We start from the raw sequence: 14,215 nt of genomic DNA on the forward strand, positions 1-14,215 counted from the left end.
TATGTTTGGGACTATTTTCAGCAGCGGATTAATCCACATTTGATGCACTGATGTATTTCAGAGCAGCAGGACAATGTATGTAGGATTGAGTCAAACAAACTGATTTGTCAGATTTTGAAAGCTTGTTAATGGGACTAATTCAAAGTTGGTTTTGGTTTCTAAAACATTACCTCGTCCTTTAATTTTGCGCTAACAAAAATAAATATCAGCTTTCATAAACTATCAGTGGTTACCACAAACACATCTGAGTTTTTATCTATATAGTTTTTCCATCACTGTTTGCACATAATCACCTCTAAAACCAGCTGACTCGACAGAAGGAAATAAAATGAAGGACAGAATGAGGGAAACCTCCTCAAACTGTGGCACGAGACCTGAAAATGGGTCATGGGTCTGTTGCTGGTGAGCAGAGAAAGTGATATGTTTTAATGAGTGCGACCCCCAGAGAGACACAAGTCTCACTGCGTCTCTGGTCGGGGGAAAAACTAAAAATAGTCGTGTTTTCAGTGTTTCAGTGGACGACTCTTTGTCATGGCTGCTGCACAGGACCGACATGTGTGCACACCGCCTGCAGCCTCATGAGATGCACATGCAGCCCCGTGTGTGTGTGTGTGTGTGTGTGTGTGTTTACCGTGTTTATTTGTATGTTCACTGGAGTGTGTCCTGCAGACGGGCAGCTCTGCCCTCGCACCTCTCTCCCTCTCTCCTCTCTGACTTTGACCCGTCTGCTCAGCCAGTAGGAAGCGGGGGGTTGCTGTTTGTGTGTGTGTGTGTGTGTGTGTGTGTGTGTGTGTGTGTGTGTGTGTGTGTCGGTCGCATGCTGTGCTCTCCTGTCTGCTGTGCCTTAAGGTGTCCCCTGAACACACACACACAAACACACACACACCCGCCCCGTGGCCCACATAGATGTGTGTGTGTGCATGCTGTCACATAAGCTACAGTCCCGGGCCAGTGATGTGCCCTACAACCTCAGGTCCAGTGTGTGTGTGTGTGTGTGTGTGTTTGTGTTATGCTCTGTATCTGTGTGCACGTGTGTAATTGGATCTATGTATGTTTGTGCACACTTTTTTCTTGCATGTGGAGGTTTTATTGTTTGATATATATATATATATATATATATATATATATATATATATATATATATTGTGTGTGTGTGTGTGTGTGTGTGTGTGTGTGTGTGGTGGTTTTACGTCACATTCAGTCCCAGTATCAGGGACAACGAGCATGGGAGCAGACAGTGGAGGACAAACATGTCCTCTCGGTTCTCTGTGTATGTATGTGTGTGTGTGTGTGTGTGTCCTGGAGCTGTGTTGTACGGTGGCCCGGCCCGTCCTGTGATGTGCCAGGGAGAGGGAAAGGGCACTGCTGGAGCTGGCACGCTGTAAACACACATCAGAGAAACAACAGTTATCACGTTGGAGGTCCTGGGTCGCAGCGGGAAGACTAAAACACAGTTCATGTGATGCACCTTATTATAGGCTACGTTCATAAGTAAGAGAAGATAAATTACACGTCTGAATTGCATCATTAACCTCTTAATACTGTTGTGTCTGTTTCATTCATGCATGAGAAGCCAAGTCAATCAGTTTATTATATATAGCCCAGTATCACAAATCACGGTTTGCCTCAGGGGGTGTTACAGTCTGTACAGCAGATGGCACTCTCTGTCCTCAACCCTCACAGCATCAGGAAAAAACTCCCCCAAAAAATATATATATTTGAGAAATACATTCAGATTAGATGTACAGTTTTATATCTAGTCACACTGTCTTATTTCTTAACCAACCTTATTTAACAAATTTGTCTTTGTCTTGTCTTTGTCACAGAAAACAAGGTCGTTGACAAATAATTTTCATCATAGTTACTTAATGAAATTAACATTGCTGAGCCGACATCATCCGAGGCTCAACACTAACTTTAAAAAGTCATGCCAGGCTGGCATCCAGGCATCAGCTTTCTGTTGCCGAAAATAAAACTATGGTTAGCATTTTCAGTCACCTTATATTTTGACTTACCCTTAATAATGAAAATGTGACAGAAAAGAATGTTTAAAGCTTTATAGTTCAGGTTCATCCCGTTCTTTGTCAGATGAGTCAAGTTACAGATTAGTTTGTCATGTTGATCGTCAGGCAAACTTTTCACCCCACTGTCAAACAACTAGATTTGCTTCGCCATTTTTTCAAGAACAGATACCTGTGCACACCTGAGTAGATGTACCAAGGCACGTGCAGCTTCTGGATACTGCTCTGACTGTACCTGCAAAATTTTTTTGTTGGTATGTTTAAAAGTAATTGCCAAGAAGGCCAAGAAATAGTTTCCAATTGCTCAAAGTGGTTGTCATGGGCAACCTGGCAGCCGTCACTGTCGAGCCCTGTCATCAACACAACACAGCGCTGCCCAGACTGTTCGATCGATCAACGTAACGAGGAAGATTTCTAAACATAATTAAAACAGCTTCATATTTTTCTGAACTGCTGAAACTTGAAACCGTTTTTATGGTAATTATAGTTTGTGCAGAGTTTAATTCTTTCAGAAGGGTGAGAGGTGCTGCACACCCCCAACCATCATCTTCATCAAGCTTCCTCCACCGCTTTATCGCCGGTGTCTCTTTTTTGTCTCCTCCGAGGGGAGTCTCCTCTCCTCTTTTCCCGCCACCTCTCCTCTGTCCTACTCCAATCAGCAGCAGCGACCATCTGACTGTCTTCCTTCCTTTCTTCCTCTTTCACACCCCCCTTTTTCTTCTCCTCCTCCTCCTCCTCCTCCTCTCTGCCTGGCAGTTGTAATGGCATTGGGGATGGAGGAAGGGGGGCATTAGAAACATCCCCTCTGTGATAAGCTGCAGCTGGTTGCCATAGCAACGCCTATTACAGTACCTGCACCCCGAGATGGAGAGGAGGGGAGGGTGGAGAGAGAAAGACACGGAGATAGAGGTACTGGGTCAAGAGATGGTGTCCTGATTGTGTGTGTGTGTGTGTGTGTGTGTGTGTGTGTGTGGCTTTAGTTCATTGGCTCTTCATTAGATACTCTACATCTGGTGAAGGCTGCGCTGGGAACACTGCTTCAGAATAATAAGGACACACACACACACACACACACACACACACACTGCCCTCCACCTGGACCCCATACCTACACACACTCATAGTCCCAGCCCCTCCCCCTGAATGCCCACCCCCTTATACACACACACACACACACACACACACACACGAGACACCTGTCACCCTGGCCTCTCTCTCACAGACAGGTAGACAGGCGTCCCGCTTCCTGTCGGCTGCATATTTAACACACTTAACAACAAATAACAGGTTGTGTCATGTGACGTGGAGACGAAATATTCTTTAAGGCAGCCGTGGACTTCCAGGCTTCCAGTGTCACACACTTTAGCATCAGCTGTGTGTCTCCATATGTATGAGAACACGTTTTCTTTCTCTTGTCCAGAGATTTGAGCTCCACTAATCAATATTTTTATATTTTGTAGTGGATTGAATGAGAAAAACCTTCTTCTTCTTCTTCTTCTTCTTCTTCTTCTTCTTCTTCTTCTTCTTCTTCTTCTTCTTCTCACCAACTCTGAGGCACTGCAGAGAATTTTAGCCTCTTTTAGGTCTTTGTTTTGGTTTTAAAGCACATTCATGTATTGTTTAGTCTCAGTGCTCCATCTACATTGTTTCCAGCACCAAACAGCAGACAGACAATGATAAATATTTTTCTTAGGAGTGTGTGGAGACCAAACAGGAGCTAAAAGGAGAGTTAATGTTTGACAAACACGGACTTTAAAGATTCTCATTCTTCTCATTCATTGTGAAGTTGTTCTGCCCCGTGAAGTCTCTTTAAAGGGACAGTTGACCCCCAAATCAAAAAAAATTACAATGCTGTTTTTCAATAGAGATTGTTTTGGTGTGAGTTGCTGAGTGTTGGAGACTTCGGATGTTTGCCCTCTCTCCAATATAACTAGACAAGATGACACTCTGCCTTTAATGCTCAAAGCACCAAAACATACATTTGAAAAACTCAACATCAACGTCTTTTCCCATCGGCTGTATAAATAATGGATGTGCCACCATTATGTCACCAATTGGTTTGTGGACTAGTTTGGTTTGTAGTTGTAGAAAAAAACTTATTGGGACATTTTGTAGGCTGGAGTTCAGCATTTTGGCCGTCGCCATCTTGGTTTTTTTTGGACCCAAAGGTGTCCATGTTTGGGCAAGAGGCTGGCGCTGTGGAGGAATGAGGGGTGGAGCTGACTTAGAAGCTGAAGACACTGCACTTAAACGTGCAACATGTAATTTTCTGCCGCTAGGGGTCTCAAACCAAAAAAATAACAGAAGACGGAGTTGGATGACGTCACGAAGTAGCGTGGGATCATGGGAGTTGTAGTCATATAACAGATACAGATCTGACGTTCCTCACTCCATGAAACCGAAACTGACCGTGGCAGTTTTTTGGCAGAGCTCATGGACGAGGTATATTACTGAAGTTATATTCACTTTATGTTTCACTTTATGCAAATGGGGTCCGTCGGCCGGTGTAGCACCACACCAATATTTATCCTTGATTTAGCTCTCTTCTTATCCCAGATTCTTCTAGGATCGCTTGGTTGACCCGTCCGTTTCCGTTTTACCGGCTTGTTTACCGGGACAGCTTCGGTGTCAGAAGGTGCAGCAACTGTCAATGCATAATCATGATCCATGACGAGTTAGCTTAGCCTAGCAACAGTAACGTTCATTCTCTGACGTCTCATCCGGTCTGCTTCTTCTTATTCTCCTTCATTTAATGGCTATGGTAACTGGAGTTACGTCACCATTGACATGCGACCTAATGACACTTTTATTAATATTTCATATTTATCTGGGTTTGAAAAATTGTTGGAAACAATATTAATTATATTATTAATTATTAATTATAATCAAAGTACACAACTAAACAAAATATATAATATTGGTTTAGTCGTTTTTAGACATTTTTATGTGGAAAAACTACATATTATACCTTTAATTATGGGCAACCTTAGGCCGTAATAAAATGTAAATGAGTGAGTTATATAAAAATTCACCCCTATACAGTTATCATGAACGTTGAAATTAGCTATAGAGCTAACTGTAGCATATATAAACAAATCTAACCTACAAGTTAAAAGAAATAAATAATAACTTACACTGCTCAAAGATACTCAGTACCTCAGCTAATACCCGTTACTGGACGGTGCATGGACACTCACCCTCTTGTGATTGGACTTTGAATTTATCCCACAGTGGTGTACCGTAAGGTACCGCAGTACTACAGTACTCCAACATTATGGTATCATATGTACTGCGGTGTTTAAGTACCGCGGTTTACTGTTGGTACCAGTATACCGTGCAACACTAGAACAATTTCATTTAGGAACAACTTTTTCTAAGAAATTACACCCACCGACCATATAACTGCCCAGAAGGAAACATGCATCTACTGCTAACTCACCTAGCACCCCTGGGCTAGTTAGCGTTACAGCTCATCTGAGGAGGACTCCAACAATGTTTACATCATTCACTGTCACAAGCATGAGTCTCTCATCCATGAGTAGATGTACACTTCTTTTTTGGCATTGATAGAGGAGGGTAGGCATGCAAATTTTGATAGAGAGAAAATAGAACCTACATGTGGATTATCTTGAGTTACCATTATATTCTTTGGAGCACCACAAGCTGAGTCTAGTTCCATTATACTGGAGAGAAGGCAGACATCTCTATTGCCGATATCTCCAACACTCGACAACTCACTAAAACTATCTAGACTGAGGAAAAATATGTCATTTTGAATGGTCTCTTTTAATGTAGCTACAATGCTCAGATTCTGACATCACAACTGATGTGGTTTAGAGCTGAAACAGTCGATTATGATCATTAGTTGTTTGACGGAAAATTAATCTGCTAGCTATTTTTATAACATAATTGAATATTTAAGTCATGTTTTTTCAAGCATATGTCAGTCATACTTTAATTTCAGTTTCTCATTTGTGAGGATTTTCTCCTTTCTTGCTCTTACGTGAAAATGAACTGAGTGTCTCTGGCTTTTGGACTCTTGGTCAACAGCAACAAAAGCTATTAAATGGCTTTGAGAGCTTTAGGAAATTGTGCTAAACATTTTTCAGTATTTTCTGAAATTATCTTGGCATTTTTTTCCTGCCATATCACACAGCTCTTGGCCTCATTCATCCCCAAACATCTTTTAATTTGGAGCTACAAATCCTGAGCAGCCTGTCTCACAGAATTAAAACAGTAAGATGAAACTTTGACTTCTCTGTTTAATAGTCTCAGTCCTTTCTTGCTTGTTTTTTACCCTCATGTGGACAAACTTTTAAACTCCAAACAATAACAGCACCTCAAACTTCAACCTCCAGAATGACCACATAGTTGAATCAACAACTTAACATGTTGTATACACTATGTCCATTAATATGAAAGAGAAACTGAAAGTCTCCGTATACACTGTAGGTCCTTCTGCAGTGTAACCAGAGAGACTGACTGTACATGATCGATTTTACCTCCTAATTGCACTACACATTTTTTTCTGGTGAGTGACCATGACCTCTGGTCCGTGTCTGTGTGTGTGTCCTCACTTCAGCAGCACTTCCTGCAAGACTCGCGCTCTGTTCACCAGCGACTCAATTATTGTTAGAAACCCTGCTCAGCACACACACACACACACAACCTGTTGCAGAAAGTACACTATCTACACACACAAATATACTTCACACAGCACACATACAGAAGCATACGCAGACACACACTCACCTGCCCCGTGAGGTCAGCCCTCATTGGTTACCATGGTAATAGCAGGTTTCATCGTGTGCTGTAGTTTGGAGTGTGTGTGTGTGTGTGTGTGTGTGTGTGTGTGTGTGTGTGTGTGTGTGTGTTTGTGTGTGAGATGCACCACCTGTTGTTATCTTCTGACACATATTGAGTTCTCTGAGCAGGTAGCAACGCCCTTCCCCCTCCATCCATCCCTCTATTAGTCTTCCTCTTGCTCCTCCTTCTCTTTCTCCCTCCTTTGTTTTCTTTCCTCTCTCCTCTATCCACCTTATTTTTCATGGAAACACGGAGGCAAAACAGAACGCAGCCAGCTTCCGTTTTTTTGTGCGACACTTCCGGTCCAGCACTCTTACCACTGTGTAAATGGGAATCGCCTTGTTGTTTACCTTGCTGAGTTTAGCTATATATATATGTATATATCACATTTTTCACGTCACTATATCACCGTTTAGACTAATCTGATGTTTGTAAAGTCTATAAACACAATGACTGAACAAACGTTAGTATTTTCTCTGTGTGTAATTAATAACATGGTTATTGTAGATTAGCTGGGCTAACCGTTAGCTGTTAGCCGTTAGCCGTGTCTGTAATAACTCACTAAACTCACAAAGTGCCCCGTGAAGAAAATATTTTTTCCAGCGGATGTCTTAGTTACAACATGATTGAGCTAACTGGAGTAGTTTCATGTCGTATCCGACAACGGGAGGCTTTTAATGGATGACGATCCTGATGTTAGCTTTGCTGCTAGTGTTAACGTTAGCTGTCCCTGTCAGCTGCAGCCACTGATGCTTTCTAGACATCGTGATTTCCCAAAACTGAATAAATAGCAACACAAAACTGCTTTGCTAGCTCAATCATGTTGTAATGGCTGGATGGTTGATGCGTACATGCTGATTCAGGTGCTATCAGAGCCGAGGGTGTGAGGCGCAGCTTCAGCTGCTCAGGTAGAGGCTTAGCCCGGTGTGTTTTTTGCTGATTCGGTTCTGCAGGTTCTCTGCTGGTACACTGGAGACAGGGATCAAGCAGTTTGTCTCACTCGGGATAGATTGTGCTTTTTTGGTTCATAGTTTATGATTGACGTGCGATTTATTCGTGTTTAGAGGGAATAAATTTCCATTATAACGGAAACGTGGGCAGTTATCTATACAAAATACACAGACTAACTAACTAACTAACTAACTGATTGACTAACATAAACAACTGAAAATTGAAAAAAAAAAAAATAGCTTGCACCGTTAGCTCCGGTAGGGGAAAGCATAAGGGAAAGCGGCTGACCGGAAGTCACGCACAAAAAACGGAAGTTGATCACTATTTACTTCCGTGTTTGAAAATAAGGTGGGTAGCCCCTTCCCACTGCACAAAAAACAAAACCAACTCACATCAAGGACATCTTGCTTTTTGTATGTAATGGGAAAGGTAACAATCGGCATTCACGCCTGGGTCAAATAACTCTGCAGTAGTCATGGGTATTTATCGACTCCTGCTCTGATTGGCAGTGATGGAAATACACCACCCAGGTGAACACGCTAATTTAAGCCCCTTTGTGGCGAGACACAATGACATGCCACCATAAAATACCGTCCATCTTTGCCCAAACAGCACTCAAACATCGTTCCAAGTGAGCTAGCACTGATTCTGAAATAGAGACAGAATAAGTTGGAGATATATAAAGAAGTAACCACTGTAAAGTTTTCACCAGTCTCCATGTAGGAGTGGGCGATATATGGAATATACTCGATGTACAGCGGCTTGCTCTACATGGGATGTAGCAAGTGACTATATCGCAACATCGAGTTTTAATAGTCATGTCATTTTTGAGGCACCGCTATGATACTTCCTTTGGCATTTTGATTATCACACTCTTTCCTGTTGCTCTCTCTCTCTCTTACAGACACAAACGTAAAGAAGGACTCACTGATAGAAATGCTTTTTTTTTTCTTCTCTTAATGGTAACTGTTATTTTGGTTGGTTTTGTCATTATTAATAATGAAGAGAAGAGTGATAACACATTTTGTGTTTAATTAAATCTATATTTATGAAATTGTGCATGGTTGCTAGCCTCTATGCGCAAAGCTTCACACAAAAAGCATAAATATATGCAATGGACTTAGTATTGGTTTTCACGAATTGTAAGACGTGGAAAGAAACATTGCAATAAAGTATTAAAACAAGAAAGACTCACAAACATGATAAGTCACACACACTTCCCTGAACATCCAGATCACTTTTGCCTGAGCAAGCAATCTGCAGGGCTCCAGACTGCTACTATTCAGTTGCATTTTGCAACCATGGAGCACCACTGCGACTTGCAAATATTATTAATATATGAACTGGAGAGCTGTTAGTTTGTTTCCAGCTTACAGTGAATAAATCATCATGTTTAATGGGGCTGCGGTAACAGTTTAACTTAATGAGATAAGCGACCGTGTGAGCAGAGAAGGGTATAACTTTGTACCTGCAGGGCTCCAGAACATGACACATTTTGCGACCATGGAGCACCAGTGTAGTGTGCAAATAGTATTAATATATGAACTGGAGAGCTGCTAGTGTTTTTTCCAGCTCACAGTGAGTAAATCCTCACGTTTTAAGGTGCAGCAGAAACAGTTTAACTTTGTGCTAACAGCTAGCATCTGACTGTCGACAGGACGCTTCAAATTCAAAGAAAAAACATTAACACTCCCAGGCCGAGCCGAGCCAGGTGCTTCAAAATAAAAGCACCTTTGATTATTTAATTATACCAATACTTTATTCAACTTTATCATAACATTATTCATTTAAATTTGTTATAAAAGTAGTTTAATTAACTTTATTATGACAGTAGCTACTTTATTTAACTTTATTGTGACTGTAGTTCATTTAATGATTTTGTCACGATATAACCTAAAATATCGTGATATTATTTTTAAGCCATATGGACCAATCTTACCTTCATGCTGCTTTCTACTGTTTACGAACCTGTTTTCCGGCCTGTCGGTGATGTTGAATGTGACATACCAGTAAAAAAAAAAAAAAAAAGGAAAGAAAGAAAGGTATGCTTGTTTACTGCAAAGCTGTGTATGTCTATAGCCTACTTTTAGCTGGTTTTCCCATGTTTAAAAAACCCACGCACACATGCTAATTTGGTGGGAAAGGGGTCTCTCTAGTCTAGTCTTTCTCTCTGTTTCTTTGTCTACAAAACAAACACCTTTTCCCAACCTTTCCAGTCCCTCTTCTCACAGAGGTACACCTCATATCCCCTCAGCCTTGTGGGGAAAAAGGTTGGTTCCCAAGACTTCCTGGTATTTTCATGTTGTTGTGAGACGGACAGATGCAGAGAGAGATACAGAGAGCTCAGTCCTCTGGGAAGTTTGGTTAACATGCAGCAGGTGTAGAAGTCTAATTCAGGGCTGCTCAGTCATTTAACGATAATTATACATCATGACTTTGTTTCACACCATTAAACATCAGAGGAAATTGGCATGTTGGCAACACTAACACATGTCATTATGCTTTAAATATCTACAGCAGCTAAGTGCCCTTTTATGACATGAATTTCACTTCAAAATGTTGTAATTTTACATGTTGCCATTATGTTTGAAAACAATTACAAGTTATTCACCTGGAAAAGTATGAAATGTGTGAACATAAAGCAGTTGCATTACTGTCTGTGGACACGTCAGGGTGCTTTGGCTACGCTCAGACTGCAGACTGCAGGCAGATGTGACCTCATATTGTTTTGCTCATATGTGACTCAGATCTGTTTTTTTTTTTTTTCATAACAGTGTGAACAGCACCGATAATTCTGATTCAGCTCAGTCACAGGACTGTCATTTTGCAACCTCAGTCTGAACTGTCACATCAGACTTCATGTGACTTCTACGTCACTCACAGATTGGTCGATTCAACTGAGTGCTTTGTCACAGGACTCTTGTGAATCGACACTGACAGATAGTTTAAAGTACCTCATGACATCTGTTTCAGCGAAGTCGTTCATGTCACATTCCTACAAGTGATGGTTCCGACTCTGCATCCACGCATGACTCTGTACAGATGTAGCAATTGTTGTTGCATAATTAAAAATCCAGCTGTCTTTCTCCTCATCCTCGTCATCATCTTCTCACCGCTGGCTTCCACTGCACCTCAACTTATTAATGAAACCGTGAACGCTGGCTTCAGTAGCCTCCGTGTTTAATGATGTGTGAGATTGCATGGTGTTTGACCATTTTGTTATTTTTCTTTGCACCTGCAGGTCAGTTCAGGACCGTGTGCACTGGCTGTGTTTTAAACAGCTCCACAAAAAATTGGATCTGATCAATTAATGGAATCGAGTACTGAGGCTTGCATGTGAGCGTAGTCGAGAGGTTTGTGAAATGTGAAACGAGCCTCCCTTGAGTGTGGTCGTGATAAACAGTCATAAGTCAACTCAGACTAACTTTCAGAATCCATCACCAACGCAGCCTGTCAGAACACTTGTCTTCTTTTTTATGAACAGGAGGCGAAGAGTTGACGTTCAAATCCCCACTGGAGCCAGAAAAGTTCCGTCTGCAATATGTGACGAATGCTTGATGCCAACAAACGCAGCATAATAATTTTCTGCCTGTAATCAACAAGACTAAAGATCACAGAATGTGATGCAACAGAATAAACTTGAATTGATTTGTATCTGTAGTCACGCAGCTTTAATGAGATCTGCAAGCACCAGTCCTCTGATCTCAAATGTAAAAGACACTCTGCTCTGAAAAGCCTGTTTGTATGAATCTCACCAGCGACTCTTCAGAAACAGAGTTACTGTGAATTACAGATGACTCATAACTTAAACAGAAAGTTGTAAATGAGCTTTTGATTGCGCAGAGTAAGGACAGGAGTCAGTAACTGAGTTTGCATGTTTTCATTTTCTGTTTGTGGTCTAGTGAGAAAGTGCTGCAGGTTTCACAGTCTGAAGACCGTGAGGCACCATGAGGAGATTAAATCTTCGCACTGATGCTCAGGACACTGGAGCTGTTTGTTTGCCTCCACTTTTAATTTTCTTTTAAGTATCTTTAACATAATTTTTTTTCTTAAATCTTAAGTTAAAACTTTAGCCAAGCTCTTTATTGATTCAGTTTTTTTTGTTGCTAGTTTTCTGTTTTCAAAGTGTCCCTGGTTGACTTACAATCTAATTTATTATTGTTAACATTACTAAAGTCACATCATTACAAACAGACGCAGGGCTGCAAACAACTTCACTGTCACTTCATTTGTTTTTGTTTTTTTCTCCCAATAATTTAATCAATCATTTTCTCAGAAAGTAGTGAAAAACACAAGTAACAAATTCCCTAAACTCAAGGTGATGTCATCACGTGTCTCGCTTTGTCTGACCAGTAATCAAAAACCTGGATATAATCACTTTACAATGATACGGAGCGGCAGGAGCTCAGTTCATGTGGACTTGGCTTGGGAACCCTAGGGACGCCGGCTCAAGACCCCACACAGACCAACCATGGAGTGTGGACTGGTAGCTGGAGAGGTGCCAGTTCACCTCCTGGGCACTGCCAAGGTGCCCTTGAACAAGGGATTGAACCCCCAACTGCTCAGGGCGCCTGTCCAAGCAGCCCCCCTCGCTCTGACATCTCTCCATTTAATGCATGTATAGGTCCTGTTTGTGTGTCTGTGTGATTAATAAAGTTTATCGATATGAAAATCAGCAAATCCTCGCAGGTGAACAACTGTAATATTTGTCATTTTTGCATGCATATATTAATTAAATTGCTATTAGTTTACTGTCTATCGCCTAATAGATTTATGAATTGTTTTATTCCTGCACGAGGCAGAAGCATCACTCCCTGAGCTGTTGATAGTCTTTATATCTGATGATTAAACTTTAAAAGCATGATGTTTTTTTTTCTGTCGTCTATCTATCTACAGTCTATCACTTTCTGAGTAACGTTTAGGGGGAAATAAGCCGAACAATTTTGATATGTATTACATCTAGTTAAAACAGTTTTAATGAGCTTTGGGAGTTTCTAGATGCAACAAGTGACGTCATCCAAACACTGAACCATATTGAACTGACGCCTCAAACGTGTTTCTGTCACGATGGATCCAGTCTCACACTTGAATTCACTTTTTGAGCTCATCTTGAGTGTTTGTTTGCATGTAGTTTCCCGTCGTTTTGTAGACATCCCTGATTTGATTCTGTTTGGGAATCTTTGTTGCCAATCACTTTGAGCCTGTTTACACCTGGTATGAAGATGTGTTTTGGTGATCTGAACACAGGTGGACAGCGGAGACACATCGACGTTCACACCTGTGTCTAATGTGTTTCCAGCTGACCTTTTGGGCTTAAATTTTGTTAACTAACTACGTCACACAGTTATAATGTTCACACTCTTGCTAGCATGCTCGTCACGTTAGCCATTGGTGTAGTTTTTTGGGAGAGGGACGCAAAGGACACATTCCCCTCAGCAGAATTCAACATGGCAAAACGATGGACGGGCACTTCTTTGTTAAATGGGCAAGTTATAGAGCGTTAGTGCGCTGTCATCAAAACAACCTCGGCCAGCAGTGATGATGTAGAGCTTGTCAGAAAAAGATATGAGGTCAGATGCGTCTCAGACCACCTCAGCAAGTGGTCTGAGTGATTGGATCACAATGCGTCCTGGTGGTTGTTTACACACAAGCTGTCTGCTTGTGATTGAATCACCCAAGACATGTTAATACCAGTTATAAACAGACTGGTTGTCGTCATGTCTCCTGTCTGTCTTCACTGTAAACTTTTGATCAAAAGCCAAAAAGTCTAAATGTCTCTCTCTCTCTCTGTTCCCAGTGTGTGGACGGTGTATCAGGGGTCGACTCGTCCCTGAAGCGCGTGGCGGTGGTGGAGGATTTCTTCGACATCATCTATGCCATGCACGTGGAGATCAGCACCGACCCCGGCAAAGCTCCGAAACATGCCGGCCAGAAAAAAACCTACAAAGCTGTAAGAGTCATATCCTGTTAGCCTTTATACGACATGCTGAAAGTACTGCTTTGTGGCAGACAGTTTCTGCTTTCGTTCTGAATTTAAATATCTGATTCTTTCTGGTTTCTCTTTGTCATCTTTATTGTTTCGTCTCCATCATTCGCTCTCACTCTGTCACCTCTCTCTTTTTCGTTTTCACACCTCTTTGTCTCCTGTGTCTCAGGCCGCCCTCCAACCTCTACCCTGCAGAGTGCATTCTCTCTTTCATAACTTGTGTCGTCTGTTGCTTAACACTCTGTCCTCTCCCTATCTCACCGTCATTTTCTCTCTTCCTCTTCTTCTGGGCTTCATTCCTCTTTTACTGTCTTGTAACATTTCAGTTTCTGATCAGATGAATTTCACTCTGAATCTTTCTGAAACTAAACTGGCGGACTCAGCCAGTCAGTTTCGACTTTCACTTTGTGTGTTTTGGTATTTTGATAAGAAAGTGTCAGTGGAGCTGGAT

The 14,215-nt window shown here is 41.5% G+C and overlaps 1 protein-coding gene across 1 annotated transcript in view; it reads left to right on the forward strand.

The window, feature by feature from the left end:
• The window catches only part of LOC125891275 (nucleolar protein 4-like), a 253,944-nt gene that overhangs the window by 49,600 nt on the left and 190,129 nt on the right, over positions 1 to 14,215 (forward strand). The window contains exon 2 of the mRNA XM_049580405.1: positions 13,576 to 13,728. Coding sequence (XP_049436362.1) covers positions 13,576 to 13,728 — 153 coding nt within the window. The remainder of the gene's footprint in view (positions 1 to 13,575; positions 13,729 to 14,215) is intronic.

The sequence above is a fragment of the Epinephelus fuscoguttatus genome, linkage group LG7 (genome assembly GCF_011397635.1).
Source record: "Epinephelus fuscoguttatus linkage group LG7, E.fuscoguttatus.final_Chr_v1".
NCBI lineage: Eukaryota > Metazoa > Chordata > Actinopteri > Perciformes > Serranidae > Epinephelus > Epinephelus fuscoguttatus.